The following is a 20,453-nucleotide window of genomic DNA, read 5'->3' on the forward strand; positions in this document are numbered from 1 at the left end:
CACACCTGCACTCCAGAAACAGTGCCACCAGAGTCCTCAACCACAACAGCCACAAAAGAACAAACTCTGTTGTAACATACTATAGAATGAGGCTAAAGCCTTAATTTATGGTGTTAGCACTGCCACAAAATACACTGAAGAATCCCGCACATTTTTTAATCTCATTCTAATGGCTCAAGAGATAATAACTGTGTTGTAAATCCACATGAATTACAAAATGATTACACTAATTTTTCAGTTGGGCATTCAAAGGTTCTCAAGAATTGTATGAAGTCAACAGAATATTTTAGTGTGGTTCACTCTCTAGAAAAATATAATTTTCCATGTAATTGTACTACCTTTAGAGTCCTTTTATCCATTATCTTCCTGTAGAGTGCAGTTATTCCCATTGTTACGTTCCATAGGTTCTTTTTATATAGGCAGGTCCCTGACTGCTTTGGTTTTTGTAATCCAGATGAGTACTATGCAGTTGCTTGAGAAATGTTTGGTTAGAGATTTTTAGAGTACTTACTTTCCCAAAGTTTGAGAATATTCAGATCAGAAAGGGCTTTGAATACAGGAGAGAGAGTTTCCACAACCTGAAACTCAGTGTGAAGTAAGATTTAGGGATTTTGTTCGGATCTATCTTTGCTTATTATTTTGAAATGTTTATGTGGATAGATGTACTGAACAAGACACCACAGAACACATAAAATTATAGATCATTAATCAGGGGAATTTTATAATCTGTCCTTTTTGGAAGTGCGGTAAATGAGACAAATATTTCTGCATTTTCATAAGGCATTAAAATTGATTTCCATTTTAACTGTGGGGCACTGCAACTGCAAATAAAGTAGCCTGTCTATAAAAATGACAGTACCTTTTAACACTTGCTTTTCTTCTTGCAAACTTGTCATAAACAAGCACTAAAACTACCTCCAGTCTAACTCCGTGGCATTTCACAGCTCATACACCTGCAACGTTGGCTTACAGGACCTTGCCAGCAAAACACCAGGTGTCACCTCCAACAGCCAGCAATCACAAATTCACCAAACTCGTCATCTTTCGAGATGTTCTACAACTTAAAACTATTTCAGAGAAAACTGTCATGTTTTCCCAAGGGGTGGGCAGACATTTAGCACCTGGGAGACCCGCGTGTGCCCGAGACCAGCAAAGGCAGGCGCCTTTCCGCGGGAGGGAGCATCCCTGCAAGAAGAGCCCGGGACACACGTGGCCCCTCACGTCCACCTGTGCCAACAGACACCTCGCCACAAGAAAGCACGCTGCGGTGGGAATGCCTGTCACTATCGCAAGCGCTCGGCTCCGCGGTGCAGGGTGCTCACCTCCCCAGGCCAGCGCAAACCCGTATCGCCCGTTTCCTCGCTTTACTGGGCGGCTTGAACATGCCGAGGCTGAACTGCAGCCCTGAAGGAGGGTAGTAAGCCACCAGTCCAGCACAGCCCCAGAAGGTGAGCGGGGTCTGATGAATCTCTGCCCCGACCCTTGTCAGCCATCACTTTTCCATCGCATGTCTTCAGGAGTATCACATTCACGATGGTTGTAACACAAATCTCCGCTGAACGGAGGTGGATAGCCACACTCAGCTAAATTATTCAGCAGGCTGGACTGTGCACGGAGCCCCGGGACAAGACTGCCGGTTCAGCTTCTTTGGTCAACTTTTGCAGACTCTTTCTTTGCAGGGCTGTAAGAATTCATACCCACGCAGGACCAAGCTAGCGCTTAGACTCCCAAGTAAAACTGAAGGTAGAGGACAACAGGATACAAATCAGCCTGCTATCCAAGCAGACACGTTGATACCAAGTGGCTGTTTAGCCACATCAGGACGTACATGAAGTTGCTGAATAACTAGGCACTTGGACTTATTTTAATTTCTGCATTTGGTGTTGCATCATTACCCGAGAGAGTCCACCTTTATAAGAAAGTACGTGGTTTTACAAAGGATGTCAGATCTTTTTAAAACAATTCCAAGACAAAGCAAAGTACACTCTCTATCCTTGCCAACATGCAGGGGGGGACGGGGGGGGGGGGGGACGACACCTCTAAAGGAGGTGGGAATCTTTAGTAGTTATGTATGTAATCAAGTTTCATGATTTGAACAGGACTTGAAAATGTATGTGAGGTTTTTGTTAAAGCAAAAAGCAATGTTCTAAGCACACATACAGAAACTCCAAAATGACCTCTGTAAAATTAGTAACTGAACAGTTAAAGACACAGTTTCTACATTTCATTTGCATCGGCTTTGCATTTAAATATTTTCCCATCATGATAATGGGTCATATATAGCTATATGTTCAGTAAAGTTGAATCAGGAATTGATTTGGCTCTGTATTCTTTCAGCTAAGACTCTAAATAGCAGGGTCCTGTCTGCTCTGTATGAATACAGATGGCCTAAGTGGAGATCTGCCAGTTTATAGCAGCAGAAAATCAAGGCCAGAGGATCAAAGGGTCTTTTCCATAACAGCAGGGATTTGTTTCCATGCCATCTTCTTCAAAAGGTTCCGAATTATCCGGTGAGTACCCTCCATACTAAAATTATTTTCTTTCAGTGGCACTGTGTATATACAAGTGTATATAATGATACCTTTTTGCATTAATAGAAGTATATTTAGAACCATAACAATATCTGAGTCAGACAGATTTGTCTGCATCTCTTTTCATTTCTTCAATATTATCTTATTCTTTCACACCCATTATCTCAGCAAATAATTACTCTTCCTTTTACACCTACAAGGAGTAACTCTGACCATTAATAATATCCAAGCTTGCACCACAGCCAGCCAAGGAAACAACCCTTCAAGTTCCTGCCCCAATAGAAGGACTACTACACTTCCTGTAAAACGCAAGGAGTTCCTCCCCATAACTCAGGATTCTTCAAGGCTGTGGAAAGAAAAGTCAGTATCCTTCTGGCAACACCCAAGTGAGCAACAAGTTTAATACAGGTAAGCTCACTGACTGATACGGATGCATATCTCTACTGCACTTTAGACATCAATGAAGTCATGAATACAAAGGGATTAGAGAGATGCATCACACAGCCTTCACTTCCAATGCGTTCACCCAACATCAGAGATCTTGCAGTTCAAAATCCTTGTCAGTGTGGTAGGGAGAAAATCGTACTCCTACTGCAGCGGCCCCTAAGTCGATTCCAAGTAGCATGCAAAGTTTCCTGTTCCATGCTTGAGTTTTGCCTTTAATTCTTTTGGAAAACAGGAAAAATGTTTAGAAAAGACCATAAATAGAAAAGGAGAATGTCCCTCACCAACCCCTGCTGAAAATATTAAATATTAAAGAGAAAACAAGCTACAAGAGGAAAATATATATATTATTTAGACTCCAAACCACCTTGCAAACATTAAAACAATTCCAGGTAACTAACTCCATGTACATGTATGAAATTTAATATGCACATAAAGTACGTTCTTAAAAATGACAAGCTGGTAATGGGGAAGAGGAAAATATGCCTCCTCTGTGAAGGATAATCAGATGAAAGGTACAAGCCAAAATCAACCACAAGGGCAGGCCAATAAAATGTCATGTGCAGAGAAAATGTAGGCTACGTTGCCTCATCTCCACTGTGATATTCATCTCTGTTAACAAAGAGAAAAAATCTTACTCATGTGTGGTGTAAACGTAAGTAAGTGAATTATCCCCATTTCTCTGCGTAAGATGGATGTCACTAAAGAGCTCCAATATTGTTGGGTATTCTGCAACTAAGTGTTTCTCAGTATCAAATGGAACCATATAATGACTATACTGAATGACACTTATGGAGCATAATAGGTACTCTGAACATTTGGTAAGAGAATCACCTGCCTAAGAGAGAAGGAACTGAATGGCTGGATGTATCTCTAATATACAGGGAAAAATTGATAATGAAATGAATAGAAAATGCACTTAAGAGATTACAGAGCTGATTTGGCCTGAAGATTATTATGAGCCCCTGGACAAATTTTCTCATTGACTCTACTGGCAATAGGATTCCAACAGGACTGATCTATAGTTTGTGTCTTGTACCTTTCTAAAAAAAAAACACACAAAAAAGTGCCGCATTCATCATTCTACAAACCCACAAAAGTTCACCTTTATTTATGGTTGATTCTTTGTCTGCCGGAGAGCAAGCTCTGTACACAGAGGTCGCCTAGATTGAAGGTTCCTTTATCTTTGCTATATATACATACATACATTAATGAGGTTGTCTCCCTTATTTTTCTGTTAAGGCTTTTAAAGGCTGACCTTGCTCTCTTTCTACAGTAGTTCTCAATTTCTTCCTCCCAGATTTGCTTGTGGAGCTCTTCCAGAACTTACTTCTTATCCCTCCCATTTATACACATTATCTGTGTCTTCCAGAAGAAGATGGATTAATAATTAGATCTGCCTAAGAATTTTTAGCTGAATGTTTCACTGGAAAATTCCAGTTGGATCTGAAACACTTAATTCAAAATATCTTGGGTTCAACAAGACACTTTACTGAATTCAAATGAATTCACATTAAAAAAAAAAAAAAAAAAAAAAAAATGTTTCCTAAACAGCAGTAGCATCTGCTATACAGCCAATTGAATCAAAAACTGTTTTAACTACTGCACAGACACTCTTTTGAGTGTAGATGTTAAAAATAAACTTCTCATAACCTTCTACTAGCAACGTCCTATATAGGCCAGTTTTTCTATACAACATACTTCTAGTTTTATATCACTCTCCTTAAACATCTTGTCTGAGACCACTTTCTTTTCTGTTTTTTGTTAATCTCACTCTTAAATTATATCCCCCTAATCAAGGTAAATACCATTCCTCAAAACAAATGCTATTCAGATTTCAGTGGTGCGTGATTATGTTCTACAAAATTACTGATCCAGAAAATTTCCTTTGGAGCATCAGAGCACCTATCTTTGCTTTTAGAAATTGCTGACAATGGAGCAGCCAACCAGCCACAGGGATTTCATCCAGAGCCTTTAAACAACTTGTGGTTTGGTCTCTAGTCTGTCTGCTCACGCACTCTTCCCATATTCATCATGTTAATCACCCACTTCAGAAATAATGGAGAAAGGCCAAGGACAAAATGTTAGTTAATAAACTTTAGCTACTGTAGTTATACCAGAAAATGACCAATAATATGATTCAGTGTTGTGATGTTAAACCAAGCCTCAACAGCAAAGGTTCTACAGTAAGCTGAAAAAAATCAATTCTAAGCACCCCATAGCAAGACAAGATACTACCTTGTGTCAGAGATGCACACTCTTCTCTCCTACCCATACTACCCGACCTTTACTCAACTCCAGAGTTTGCTGTATTTCAGTGATGCTGAGTGTAAGCCATAAGCTGGTATTTGGAATCATCTCCTGTAAAAAAATGCAAAATCTGACAGCCTTCCAATGCCATTCCCTTTAATGGATGAAATCACTGTTCTTCCCTCTGTGTGGAAGGCTTTTTGTAGCAGTTCACGTTTAATTGTTAGGAGTTGCACCACATCAATTTTGATCAACTCAAAAACTTATTGCAAAGAGAAATATTTATTTCTCTGCAGAACTGAAGTAACATAAAAGACAGAGAAATAACCCAGTATTTCAAGATTTATTCATTCATTTAACTCTGTATATTTAAGTCTTACAACAATAGGGAAAGAGTTTATAGACTGATTTGTCAGCTGCAAAAAGCTCTCATTTGCATTACTGAAAGCACCAGGTAAAAGGCAGCTTTAGGACTAGCTTTGCGCTAGTCAGGAACTGGGTCAGTACCAAATATAAGCAAGAGTAGGCATAGAGCTATTTTGAATTCCACCAGCTTGTTTTGGTCCTGTGAAGCAATTCCTCTAGCATACCTAGCCTGACCCAATACAGGATTCACCCTGCTCGAGGATTTTTCTACAAAAGGGAATTTATGGCTGTCATTTGAGACATCCTCCCAACTGCCTTGTACCACCTGGAAAACAACAAAGTAGTGGAGCACTGGGGCCTAACAATACTAAAGGTCACTGATCTACCCAAAAATCCCATTGGGTTTGGGGACAAATACAGACCTCCTTAGCCAACCTGAATGCCTAAGCAAATCAGTGTACAGACATAAAAAGGATGGAAATACTTCCTCTCTGGCTGAAGTGCTACTATACAAGCAGCTCTGGGCAAGCACCATCTTCCTATTCTGTCATCATTAGGACTAGGAGGAGGTACAGGGAAAGGCAACCTCAGGCTCGAAGGCACCTTCGTAGAACAAACAAAAAAATCTTGAGGAATTAATTTACTGGCCACATAGATAAAAACACTAAATAAGGGTACAATGAAGAGCTAGATTTACCCCCTAAAAATGTTATTTCAACAGCACTGCACAGAATGCCTTTGACTCAGTCTTCAGCTCATGCTGACTTGACATCTGTCCCCGTTTTCTTCTCTTCAGACAACTCTGTAATGGCCTTCAGCTCAGCTTCAGAGAACTTAGGGGTCAGTGCCACATTGTCATAATCAAATTCTTCATCAAGTAAGAATGGTTGAACATCATCCCCTAGTAGCTGTAATGAGGAAAAACACATACATAAATAATATTGCTGCAAGTGATGATAAGGGAGCTCAAAATATAAACTTCTAATTAATATTTAATTAAACTATTTTTTCTGACTCTAGCACTCTCAGCTGATTAAGGTCTTTTTAAGTAAAAGAATAAATTCAATTATTCAATTTGACCTAATTTAAGCCATTTAATGTGCCCCATTTGTACTGTACTGTATCTGAATGAATATCATTAGCTAATTTTGCTCAAGGCAAGGAATCTGAAAACCTCCCTTGCACACATCTATTACATTCCTGCCACTTGTAGCGGCCAGGCTGTGGGGATATGGACAAGTTATGTACAGCTATGTTAAATTTCAAAGACAGATTCCATATCCTTAAAATTTGGGCTAGTATCACATAAAGCTTCAGTGTACACGCATCTGATACTAATGTAACCTGCTTCCCAGAACACAGTTTCAGCAAAGGAAATGCCTGGAATGAGCAAAATGACACATAATCAATTTTCAGACTCTAATAATTTCTTTTCACCATCTCAGAGATATGCAATTGGCTGGTTTGGATTTCTTGCGCGGTGAATAAAGAGCCTTACTGCATTTGCCAATATTTGCTTTGTTGACATAGTGTATAGCATTGCTGTATTGCTTCTCATTGAAATATCTTAGAATAAACGCTCTGCCTATAAAATAAAATAATGAAAACAAATAACTATGGCATGCTGCACACTGGTAAGAAACTGCAGGGGGCCATGACACAAAAGATTTATGGTAACCAGTTACATAAAATTAATTCCAGAGCTACACAGGCGACACATCCTCACTGCCCAAACTGTACAGGAATGCTCCCTGTCCTTTGAGAAGTTAATATAAAATGTCTAGAAATTTCAACCGTGAAAAATAGCACATCTCCTCAAGGGCTCTCTGTTTCAAAGATTTAAGTACTTCAGTACCAAATCAGCAAAACGTTAAACACATGCTTATTTTTTCAAACTTCTGATAAATCCTCAATGAAGCCAATGACTACTGACGCATTTGAAGTTAAGAATACACTTATTTGTTCTGCTGAAAGGGAGGAAGAACACTCAGCATCTTATGGTCACTGCTCAGTTTAGAAGGCACAGTATCCCACACGATTTCTGGTAACATTTTGTAAGAAGCTATATTGACACAGTTAATGCCATCCAACAAGTCAGAGAAGAGGTAGCTGGATTCCTTTCCAGTGGCTGGGCACCTGACAGACATGGCAGCGAGTATCTTGCAAGTATCTACATTCTTTATTAATAAACTGCAATATTGCCTGATTGATCAGGAAATATTTTTTCTGGTTTTGTATAATTTTATTAATCATCTGTATTGCTTAATGTTCTAGGGACTTGGCTTACATTGGCTTCAATAGATGCTGGAGCATATAAATCATCCTAGATGCAGACCTGTAGACCATGGGCATTTATAAATGAGAAAAACAAATGCCACGGATAGAGTTGGTCTAGAAAACAGCATTCATTCTGCATGCAAAGATTATCTTGTCTATGTCCATAGACTATCCCAGGTAAACCACCATTAACTTTTAGCACATTCAAGAAATGTTTACATGAGACAAAGCCTGCACACAAGCTCTCTTTCCCATTAAGGCCAAGGTCATTAAGGCTCCTCTCATCTTTTCCACAGGCAAAGCCTTCTGACATTCCATGCCAGTAAGGGTACCACCAACTGAGTAACAACTGGTACCAGCAACCGGGGTTCATTACTATCTGTCTGTCCTTTGCAGAAACCCAAAACACTCTTCTAACATGTGATGCAAGGCGCAAATCTTTTTCAGTTAGTTTGGTTGTAACAGTATTTGTTACCATATCTATAGGTAACTAAGCTAAGAAGAATTTAAATTACAATGGGGTTTCATAGGAATTCTACAAAAAAAAAAAATCTATTCTTCCTCTGCCAACATAGTTATGGAAAGTAGACACACATTCACTATGCCCTTATGTTGACCTTCATGTCATTTTATGCATGAACATTTTAAGCAGATGCAGAGAAATACCGGAAAAACTTTTGTTTAAAAAACTCGACCCCAAAATGCTAACTGAAATTAGATGCCAAAGTAGAACATACCTGACTTCACTGTATAACAATTCTTCTGGTACCCACTCCTTGCACATTTGAAAAGTTTATTCACATTGCATATTTATCAGCATGCTTCATCTCTCAAACGAGTACTCAAAGCACTAGGGATTCTTTTTTTGCTTCTTCTCCCAAGAAGCCATTCACTTCAACCTTCTACGCAGACAAGAGATCTAAAATTTTTATACTGCAAACTGCAATTTTGGTCTATTTCAAAAGGAAGACATTTTGCAATAGAACACTGAATCCTCTGAGCTGCTCAAGTTATTATCTTGTTATTTTTGCCTAAGGAGCTGAGAGAAATATGTGAATTTCAGGTGTCTAATTTAACATCTAATTGAAATCTTTTTGAGAGCTCTCTGGGAATAGAATTTTGCTCTATTAGAAAACTGCCAGTTTGCTTAAGATTGCTCCTGTGATTTACTTTCTGAAGGAAAAATCGTTTTCATTTACAGTTCCTGCATGTCCAAATTAAAGGGGAAAAGAATGTAATATTCATATTAGTAACTGAAGTATTTTGCTAGAGGCTGTTTTACAAAGTAATGTTGTAAATAAAATACCTTAAAGTTGAGACTTTCAAAAGTCTATTAATAATTGGCAACTCGGTTCTTTTTATTAATCTGTGTGGAGTTACAGTTAACTGAACAGCTTGTCTCTGTCCTTCTAAAACCTTTATTTGTGTGTAATCATGGCACTCTATGATTCACTTGTTCAAATTATCTAAAGGATGTACAAACACTCACCAATGATTTTATTGAATACTCAAGGGAAAACTTACTAGTTCAATAACAATAGGTAAAAAAAGGCGGAGAAAGGCATGGATGCTATTATCTCATATAAGCTTAATATATACTGGGTACTTGGGAGAAAAAAAATGTTTGTCTTGAGCTTTGGGCACTGGATAGGGAGTCAATAAATCTTGACCAATTTTCCACTTCTGTTTCAGCATTCTGGACAAGTCATTCAATCTCTGTGTCTTTACTGGCCTCTGAGAAGATGTAAGTCTTCCATCTTCCTTCACTTAGTCAATCCTGTCTTTAAATTCTTCCTTGTTCTTGTTCCATTTATGCATAGCACTCAGCAGAAACAAAGCTCAGTTGAGGCCTATCAGCAAAACCTTAACAAAAGGAACTCAGTGGAAGCTGTATTTTAGGTGATAAATGCTGCCATTCCACAGATAAAGGTAAAATAATAGGCATGGTAAATACTTTTTTGAATGCTCAAACTAAAGATAAACAAAGGAGAATAGAAGCATAGAACTCATCTTTCCTAATCCCAGCCATATAAAAATTAGGCTTCTAGATTACAGTAGTCAATTATTCAAAAAAGACCCAGCCTGAGAGTCAGCCTGTGGATGGAGATGTATTAGATCTTAGGACAAATGCCTACAGCAAGTGGGATGAATCAAGTTCTGGAGGTGCTTCTCTCCCCCTCTTGATGACAGAAGGACTACATTGGACTAAATTTAAAGCTGAAGTTAGGTGAGATGAATCCCACTTTGAATGCTGTCATGGTTTAACCCCAGCCAGCAACTAAGCACCACGCAGCTGCTCACTCACTCCCCCCCCATCCAGTGGGATGGGGGAGAAAATCGGGAAAAAAAGAAGTAAAACTCCTGGGCTGAGATAAGAAAGGTTTAATAGAACAGAAAAGAAGAAACTAATAATGATAATGATAACACTAATAAAATGACAACAGCAATAATAAAAGGATTGGAATGTACAAATGATGCGCAGGGCAACTGCTCACCACCCGCCGACCGACACCCCGCCAGTCCCCGAGCGGCGATTCCCTGCCCCCATTTCCCAGTTCCTAAACTAGATGGGACGTCCCATGGTATGGAATACACCGTTGGCCAGTTTGGGTCAGGTGTCCTGGTTGTGTCCTGTGCCAACTTCTTGTGCCCTGGCTGGGCATAAGAAGCTGAAAAACCCTTGACTATAGTCTAAACAATACTGAGCAACAACTGAAAACATCAGTGTGTTATCAACATTCTTCGCATACTGAACTCAAAACACAGCACTGCACCAGCTACTAGGAAGACAGTTAACTCTATCCCAGCTGAAACCAGGACAAATGCATGTTTATAGTGAGTGGATGGAAAATACCCATTCAACTGCTCTCATATGTATGCAGGGGGGAAATAAGAACAAATAAAGACCCTAAGAAGCAGATAATAAGACAAACTGTTAATTAAAAAAACTACAATGTCTTTTATGAAAAAAAGTGTTAAATAGAAATAAAGGAGAGACTAAATATCTGGGTAGGGAAGGTAAATGTTCTATGATAATGTACTTCAACTCTGGAGTGAATGCTGTTTCGATTTGCAGTGGCCTGTGGGAGATCATGTATTCTGTACTGTCAATATTGAGATCCAGGAATATAATAATGTCTACAACAAGGGAAGAAAGATGAAGCAACACTGGTGGACAACACAAATAATTTGCTGTGTCATTCACTAAGCCTCTTCCCAACAACTTTTGACAGAAAAACATTTTCAGGGAGACAAGATGTTCTTTAACAATTAGCCAAGCTATACACTGGGTCTTAGCAGAGCTTCTTTTTTTAAACTTTCCCTAGCAATACGTTCAGAGATACACACTCTCCCCTGAAGTCCTTCACAAATATGTCCATAGCATAGACATGTGACTTCCTACATTGCACTACTAAACTTGTTTATTTTTCATAGGGAATGGTTTTCCATTCTCTATGAAAACTGACTAGGCAGGCACATTCTGCTGCCCTTCCCTAACAGATTTGTTTTGATGGACAGAGAACACTCTCATTTGAGAGCATGGATGTTTCCAGGGAAAATCTTTTTCTCTTTCTAAACTAGTCCTGCCATAAGCAATGCAAGACTTCACTTTCAAGGCAATGACAATTTGAAGCACTGAGGGATTTTAAAATGGACCTGTTCAGTCTTGACAGTTCTGAAAATCAGGCCACAGCTGTATTATCTAAATGAAGGCACAAATATGTGTATAATTTAAGGGAAAGACTGCCTTCATCTTGAGCAGCCTGGCACCAGCCAAACAGTTGTGAAAATCTGTCTTCTTGAAAAATGCAGCAACCCCTAACCAATGTAATAATACTCAGTTTCTTTTTCATAACCCAACTTTTCCTCAAATGGAAATGAATTTTGCATGCAGTGGGATCTTCATCTATTTTTCATGAATTATAGTTTAAAGAGTCATATGCAATCCTTTATGAACACTGCAGGCTGCTACAGTCCTCCTTCTTCTTTGGTTTTATACAGAAGTTATCAAATGAGAAAACTATAAAACCTCATCCTAGGTGGGTTTTTTTGTGTGCCAGTGGATATTTCTCAAGGCAAAAACCTTGAATTATGTCAATCCTTAGGGAAAAGAGTGAGTATTTTTATTCACAGGATGGTGGGTATTAAAGCTTGAAAGGTCAATTTAGAACATTTACTTTTTCCCAGAGCAGACTTGTTCCTTATAGTAAAGGGTTTATTGCAAAGAACTAAACACAATTTTGCTCAAGAAAGGAGGCACCATATGCACTGCTATAACATCAAACCTTCATTGGTCACACGTCATTTATAAACTTGATTTAAGCCTCATGGGACATCAATAAGCATATGAAACTATCAAAACTGGCCCATTTTAGCCAGAAGCTAACTTCAGCTTCTATTACAATCATCAGGTAGGGGAAAAGAGTGGTGAAGAATTCTCTGCAATAGAAACATCCCCAAAAGTTAATGCTCACACTGACTATTTGGATAGGAAGCTTAATGACTTAAAATAAGGCTGTGAGCAATCCATACCTTCTGTTCCAGTTTGAAAAGAACTGAAATTCTGAGGCAAAATGGCAATTCTAAATTAAAAGCTTGTATTGATTGTGACTCTTTAAAAGACTCAGACTCCACAATGCAAACCTCTCCACACCAGACTTAATGCAGATCCTTAGCAGCATCTTGCTACTCATTTCCAAGAGGACAAATCCCAATTCTGATCACAATATATTCTAAAACCTCTTTTTCTTTTAAATGTCACATTGAAGGGAAATCATTCACTACTTCCTTGTTGCAGAACTTGGTTCCTATATTCAGCCCAATGAGAACTGCAGGATGTTATAAGATCATGAGATCACTGGAAAATTAAGTGGCCCATCATTCGACATAAGTAATGATGTGTTCAAAGGTCAGGAAGTGCAAGAGTTTACTTGAATATTCTGTGAGTTACACCAGTTAAATATTAAAAAGCCCACAAACATTTTGAAGTATTGTAGTACACATTTTGAAAATGTAGGATTATATAGTAGCAGTGTGCAAGATAAAATAGTACCTATTAGAGCGTTTATCTCAGTTCTTAATGTATTTAAGAATTCATTATTAATTTAAAAATGAATAATGTGATTTGTTAACTCATAGCAGTTCCACACACTCCATCTATATCACTCTGTTCTTGTGGAAATAGCATTAGAAGCCAATAGGTTAAAAAAAACCACGCCAAACCCCCAGTGTTTAAATAAATAAATCTGACCTCATACCTCTTGGGCTTTGCTGTCCGATGGCTGTGGAACTGACAAGGTTCTGAACTTCGGTTGAATAGGCTTATCAAAAAAGGGTGTACAATAAGCAACTGTCTCTTCCACCTCTCCTGGGAGAACTAATGACCCTGCTGAATAAAAAATAGTCAACTTTAACCTTCCACTCAATGTATAAGCTAGCAAAATCCTGTGTAAAATCCCGTAGTGTTCAGACACAGGCAGAAGCTTGTTAATCAAAGTGTGCTGTACTTATTGGTGCATAATATATAATATAGGCAGCTATCTTTAAAATGGATCCATGCAGTCCTGAGCTAAAACCTAGATAATAAAATATACTATACTAAGGAAAAATCAAACTTGGTTGAAATTAGACAGGTAGCTCTTCTTTCTTGAGGACACTGAATTAAAAATCTGGATGTAGATGCTCCTGAACTCAGAGAACACCTGGGATTAGATTCATCTCTTTCATAACAAAGAAAGAAGGTCCTGAGCAGAGATGTCTGCAGTAGAGTTATAAAATACCAGACTGAATACTGGTCTTGCCATTGATTAGCCGGGCAGTCTTGTTCAATTCTCTTTTGCTAGAGTTTCACCACCCATACATTGGACATAAAGAATCTTTGCAAAGAATCTTAACATAACTTTCCTTAAACATTAAGCAAAAATACCTGGTAGAAGTACTAATATTTGCCACTACAGTGCCAGATGACTCTGTTGTCCAAGGATATTTCATGGATATTTGTTCCTCCCTGAGCCTTCCAAAAGGAGATACTTGAGAGGACTTCCCTATATCTGGGACACAGCAACATGTAACCTTTCCACACGGGTAGGATTTGGTCCACAGTTCATAAATGCACAGGCATTCTGAATCACTTTTCCTTTACATACTTAAGCAAAATGTTCCTTCTGGGAACAGCGGGCTTGCTTTCTGTGACAACTCAGACTGATATGCCTTAGGTTTAGAAATATCTTTTAACATGAATCAATCTCAGCTCTGCTACAGCACAGGTGTGTCCGTCTTGTCTCGGAAATGTTTTTATGAAGGAACTTAAGGGGACCATATGTCTTGCAATTTAGTCGAAGGATTATGTAAATCTACCTACTATTTTTTCTGGCTGATACACAAGTTTCTTTACAGCTTTATACTACATTTTAGTAGCTTGATTTCCTCTTGAAATCTCAGAATAAATTTTCAAAGCATTGCTTAAATGTTAGTTAATGGAACCAATAAGAGGCTACATAGATGCAGAGTGAAAAGGAAGAAGTGGCTATTTATCTCTACCTGCACACTTTCACCACAGTAGTGGAGTTACAGACCTCTCATTCTCCTGTAAATCTGCATTTGAAAATAATGATTTCCTAGCTAGGCCTTCATAAAAAATCCATGATAGAATTCTTCATTTAGTTTTCTTCTAGGAATTGTGTACTACTTCAAAGCCAGCAGGGCTTTGGACTTGTAAAGTAGAATGTTCTTTAAAAAAGAGCTGAGTTCATTCCCTTGGGTATCTCATTCCTGGATTTTTGTCTTTTGGTTCATGATTCACATACAAGTGGCTTCCAGTTTTCATCCCTATTCTCTTGGTTGATTATATCTATCTCTAGTCATCTACGTGCTTTCAGTACTTGTTCTCAGTGTAGCATCTGATCTTATTCTGCATCAGTTATATGAGAAAGCTTTCTGAAAAGAACAGTGCAGTCCACAGGCATATACGCTATGTCTTCACATGTTCTGCAACTGCTTTTTTCGATCTTTCATAACTTGGGTCAAAACTATTTGTAGGACAGAAGGAAGATGTGAATGCTCATTTAAAGGCAATGGCATTTTCTGCTATTGTTTCAAACTTGCACCCTAAATACATACCCTCACTGAAGGAAGGAAAGCCTGGACATCAGGTGGTTTGTATCACCTCCTGATATAAACACTGATTATTTCTGTACCAAGAGCTTCCCCCTGCATTAACAGACCAATCTGCAGAGAGAAGACGAGGAGGAAGCACTGTTATACAACAGTTTGGCAACGGCTCTGAAAGACAACTCTTTAAAATTTAGGACAACAGAAGGAAATTTATTTTTGCTTTTAGCAAGAAGTGCTTGTCATACTCAGAATGTCAATTCCACTATTTTAAGGCTCGTTAGTAACGCAAACAATGTTTCAAATTCCCTTCAATCACCCCATAAGAATGTGGTAATCAACCTTTGTTTGCCAGTAGACATGCCAGAAATGAGCTTTGTCTCTCTATCCTGGCTGCGTGACAGCATATGAAAGTCTAATCGGTAAATGCTGCTTTCCCTGATAATGTTTAATCAAGAAACTCCTTCAGAGAGAAAAATTAGGGAGTTTTGACAGTCCTCCTTCTCAGTGGGAGCTCCCAAAGGAACTGTAGGCTATTGTAAGTTCTAGCCAGTACCTCACAGCTCGTTTAGGCTGATGCTACAGCACTAGTGGATGATGATCCTAATTAGGCTGCTAATTATGTTCTCTGTGGAGGTGATTAATTAGCCTTGGACACTGCCAGCGGCACCATATATAGAGATAACTGAGCAGGCAGTGATACCAAAAATCTGAGAAGAGATTTTGAAATGTACTTCTCATACCATGAAGAATCAACTTCCTGGGTGATATGGCAGTGAGCTCTGATGATTTTACTCAAGTCCAGCATACTTTAATGAGGGCCTATCTGGAAACTAAGCAATTTTCTTTTCTTTAGTCCCTCCCTCCTCCTCTCCACCCCCACCCCCCCCATAGAGTCACAGAAAGTGATTACCAAATCTGTGAACACTGCTGAGTTGCAGGTTTTTGCTAATTGTGCACCACTGACATTAATTATAAGTATAGAAAAAAAGAACCTATTGGCACAAACCTGATTTGAATTTTCAAGAGTGAAGAAGTTCAAAGTCTTGTCTATATCTTTAGTTTCACTGTAGCCAAATGATGCTCAGCTATAGATACACTAACACAGGTTTTACCACTTTCAGACACTACATTTCACAAAAAATGCTGTTGATGGGGAGCTGAGGAGGTAGGTAGTGATAGCAAAAAAAGCTTAAAAGCTGAATTTTGCTGTCTCCTCCGAGTCTCAGGCTTTAGGGTGTTAGCCCCAAAGAGCTGCCTAGTGTGAAATCATCTTGAGGCAGTGTTAAATGGATTACAGAGACCGGAGGAGAAAAAAAGAAAGAGATCCAACAGTTCGGGGGAGCCCCGCACTTGAAAAAATCCACATAATTTAATTCAGAATCCTCCTCCTCAAACTGATTTTTGTGGACATAAATATAAGCTGAAAATATAAATGGAAAGGCAGAGATTATAAAAAGTAACAGATATTGATATAATTTGCCTAAAGAACTATTTAAATAATAGTGGTGCTTGGCCTCAGCTTCAAAGTAACTGAGTCACTTGGGTTAATCCTCAACCTCTGTGGGGTTACAGAGAACTGGGAGCTTGAAAAGACAAGTTTACAGTACCTCAGGGCTCCAAGCTGTATTACGATGGGACTCTGATATCCTTGCCTATGAGGCCTCATCCATACATTTAATTAGTCCTACTTTAATCTTCTCTTGTATTTAAAAAATTGCACACTCAAGGTCTCTAGACATGCTTTTTACATATTTTGTACTTCATGCATATATTACCTATTATTACCTAACTACCCTTCGAGCCCTGCAGCAAGTGATTTGTCACCAGTCCTGGAAGGGAATTCTGTTGTCAAAACATAGGTACTAGCCACTCTCCATCCATCCCTGCAGAAAGCCTGATCATCTCTATTGTTGCCCTAAGCTACTTACAGTTACAGATTAAATTCAGTAAGAAAGAGTGATTAAACAGTCCACCATACACATGCTGTCTCTACACGATGCACTAAAGCAATGGTTTAGGGCAGCAATTTTACTTTGCCAATTATGGTTTACCATGCCAAAGTCCTACAATGCAAAGCATTGCTCTGGTTTCAGGCTTTCAGCCCAGTGCTGTCTAATGAAAACAGCTACAATGAATTTGCATACTGGCCAAATCTATGGGCTGCTTTTTTTTTTGTAAGAAGCAGCTGTATTCATTCACACCTTAAAAGACATTGGACTTAAGAAAGTAAGTTGAGGAAAAAAAAAAAAGAGAGAAAACAACCCACTAGAATGATTCTTCCAGGACATCTCCCAAAAAGCATTGGTTTAGATGGGATGTTTTAACACCTATTTTCTATCATGCTTTTCACACTGTCAACTTTGAGTCACTTCCCCTTAAGTGTGAATATTTATTGTATCAATGTACAGTTGCTAAGTCAGCTAACTGATTTGCCCTTTAAAGCTAAATTACATACCGAGATACTGAACTGTTGCCAATAATATGTAGAGATAAAAGCTTACTGTAATCATACTAGCAGGATATGATATTTTTTACTAGGTGTCCTAGCTTGTTTCGCCAATGAAGTATTTTGCCAATATGAAGTCTTAAATCTATCATTTGTTCTGACATACAGGTGGCAGCATTTAAAAAGGCCAGCAACAGAACGTCTTTCAAATTTGTGTCACACTTTGCCTCACTTATAAACTAACTGGAATTCTTCAGAATTAATCCTTTATTAAGGTGGTCAATAGGGATATTATTTTATATTACTTCATTATTACAAACAAGGGAAGCGACACCATTTTGTATTTTAATTTGCATTTTGTAGCTATAGTTTCTACAGGAGTAAGATTTTACCTCTCTTATTATGAAGCCTGTCAAGTGGATTTTGACAGGTAAGACAACTATCAAACTGTAAGTCCTATTTTCAGCACTTAGGAGTCATGGGGAGATTTTTCATCTTGACTCAAGAACTGTCTCCACTGAAGAAGCCCTAGGCAAGACCCAGGCTGTGGGTTTCCCAGATAAAAATTTGGATGCTATTCACCCTCCTTACAGACTTTAGAAGGAATGATTAGCTTCTGGCTATGTAGTGTTTCAATGTTATAAAATACAATCTAAATGCTTAATGCTGTTAGTGAGCACCGTTGATTGCTTAGGAGTGGATACAGCTTCTTTCTGCACCGAGGCAGTCTGTGCAGGGAATTTGTGCAGAGAGTGCTGTCTCATGGGAAGAGCTGAGGAGAGCAGAGATTGAAAGCGAAATCCAATGTCACGTAAAAAGCGAGTAGTTAGCACACTGATAATCTACAGTAGTGGTGGTATAATGTTATGTTTATTATTTTTATAATCACCAATAAAAGCACTAACTGAAAGGTTTTCCCAATGTGGTTTGCATAAAGTGCTATACAGACAGTACAAACAGATGATGATTTTTGTAATTCTCATCTTGTTCAAATGCAGCCTGTTTTACCAGGGGTTTCTAAACATATGTGATTAACATTTACTCTTGCCCACACAGAAATACACAGAAATTACTGAAAAGCCTGGAGAAAGGCAAGGTCTGGCATGGTCCAGAAAGTGGACAGCTATCCCAAAGCTCTGGCAGAGCTCTTCTTTCCTCACTGCCCTGCTTGGTATTTTAGTGTTGGGCTTATTTCTCATCATCCAATTTGTGGCCTGTTTTGAACTAGAGATATCTAACAATACTTTCATGAACTAGATATAGACAATTCTCATTTCATTATGATGCAAGTGAAATGTGGATTTAGGCTTCCACCAGTAAGCCCCAGGTTTTTTTAATAGATATTACCAGAATTTACGACATAAACACAGAACAATGTCCTACAAAGGGAAAAATAGGCACATACGAACACTGCACTCAAAAGAAATCTTTGATGTCTGTACCTGATACTGGACTGCTATCTTACTCCCTCCTTCCTGAAATGTCCAGGTTGGAGAAAGAATATTTGCTGTAAACCTGACTTACGTTGGTTTATTATTTTCTTGTGAGTTACATCCAAGCTCCAAATATTAATCAACTGGAAGTCTCTAAGCCCTCTGACTTCATAGGAATTCTGCACATGCAGAAAGGAAAGCCTAATCAAATCTTTAATGGGTTAGACAGACTAATCAAATGGCAATAACCAAGGATCCAAGGGCCAAAGTCTTACTCTCCAACAGCTTCTTTCAGTGACCTTAGGCAAATCCTTTAATCTGTGTGGCTTGGTTTCTTTGTGTAGTCACAGGTATAGATGAGGAAAATGAATTTAAAAGGTCATCAATTCTGGTGGTAGTAAAGACCACCCAAGCACCTATGATAGGCAAATATCTACAGAAACTAGGTTTCTATTTACTTTTTAGAGGTGGGAGAGTTAAAATTATTATAGATATATGGAACAGTTCAACACAAGTAAAAATGCTCATAATTGGAATTCTTAAAGAAGTTCACTGTGAATTCAAAATTAGTCTCATCTATTTGAAGCCCAGGATGAAATCATTTTAATAGGTAGGGACAAAATTTTCATTAAATATTTCCACTTTATAGCACCCACGTTACTTTGTGGAGAAACGTTGGTAATCAAAATAATTTCAATACAAAATAGAACTGCAGAAGAATGTAGAAACATTGCTAACAAGAAATGTTCTACAATTCTGAAAAATCTTGAAAAAAAACCCTGCTCACCAGGACACAGTATAATAAATATTCCTTATAATTTATTACCTCCTTACCTCTTAGAGTAAGGAACTGAGTACTTGAATTTGGGGAATTTGGGGAATTTTCTAGCAATAGAAGAACTGAGGAAGAACACCTTTTTTAGAGGAGAAACAGTTTTTTAAACAATGTCCATACACTTGTATCCAAAGACAGACAATGATACTGATTATGAAGGGGGGGAAACCTACCACTGCATGCTTCTTCATCTGTGTCTATATCTTCCAAATCCAGGTACTTGCCCACCTGTCATAAAACACCCAAATTGAAAAATACCTTAAAATGTATTAATTCCATTCCTTATAGCACAATCTAAAGCAAAGCAAAAAAGCATTAAACTGTCTGCTTCATCTTCTCCATTCTCCCCTGCATTTTTCCAAGAAAGCATATGAATTTGCTTTGAAATGTGTAACCCAAAGGAAGTACTTTTATATATAAGCAAAGAATTGTTGCCAAAAGTGCTGCATATCAACCACAGTGATGGAAAAGAAGCTCAAGCTGTACAGCAACTTTTTCAGTAACTTAGTGGGAAGATGGAGAAGTAAAATATTTTCATAGGAAAAAGATACATGATAAGTTTTGCAAGATCACTGCATATGGTAGAGAGACAATACATGCAAAGTAGAGCTTGATCCATTTTGATACTAATGGTGAACTGACTGGGAAATAAAAAAGCTAAAAATTATTAAAGTTTTAATATTTCATCTGGGACACTGCACTACTGTTTTTTCAGGCTGATGTCCCTTGAAAATGGTCTAAACTATCTAAAACATATC

General features: G+C 38.3%; 1 protein-coding gene across 3 annotated transcripts in view; it reads right to left on the reverse strand.

Annotated features, from left to right (window-relative positions):
* Positions 1 to 3,376: 3,376 nt before the first annotated feature.
* IFTAP (intraflagellar transport associated protein) overlaps positions 3,377 to 20,453 on the reverse strand; it is a 48,401-nt gene continuing 31,324 nt past the window's right edge. For 2 of the 3 annotated variants that reach the window (XM_049825981.1, XM_049825982.1), the window contains 3 exons: positions 19,869 to 19,923; positions 13,127 to 13,257; positions 3,377 to 6,499 (listed from right to left, as the gene is read on the reverse strand). In XM_049825981.1, coding sequence (XP_049681938.1) covers positions 6,347 to 6,499; positions 13,127 to 13,257; positions 19,869 to 19,923 — 339 coding nt within the window. In that variant the 3' untranslated portion in view covers positions 3,377 to 6,346. The remainder of the gene's footprint in view (positions 6,500 to 13,126; positions 13,258 to 19,868; positions 19,924 to 20,453) is intronic. The other variant, XM_049825983.1, reaches the window with a different exon arrangement.

Source organism: Accipiter gentilis, chromosome 22 (genome assembly GCF_929443795.1).
Source record: "Accipiter gentilis chromosome 22, bAccGen1.1, whole genome shotgun sequence".
Lineage (NCBI taxonomy): Eukaryota > Metazoa > Chordata > Aves > Accipitriformes > Accipitridae > Astur > Astur gentilis.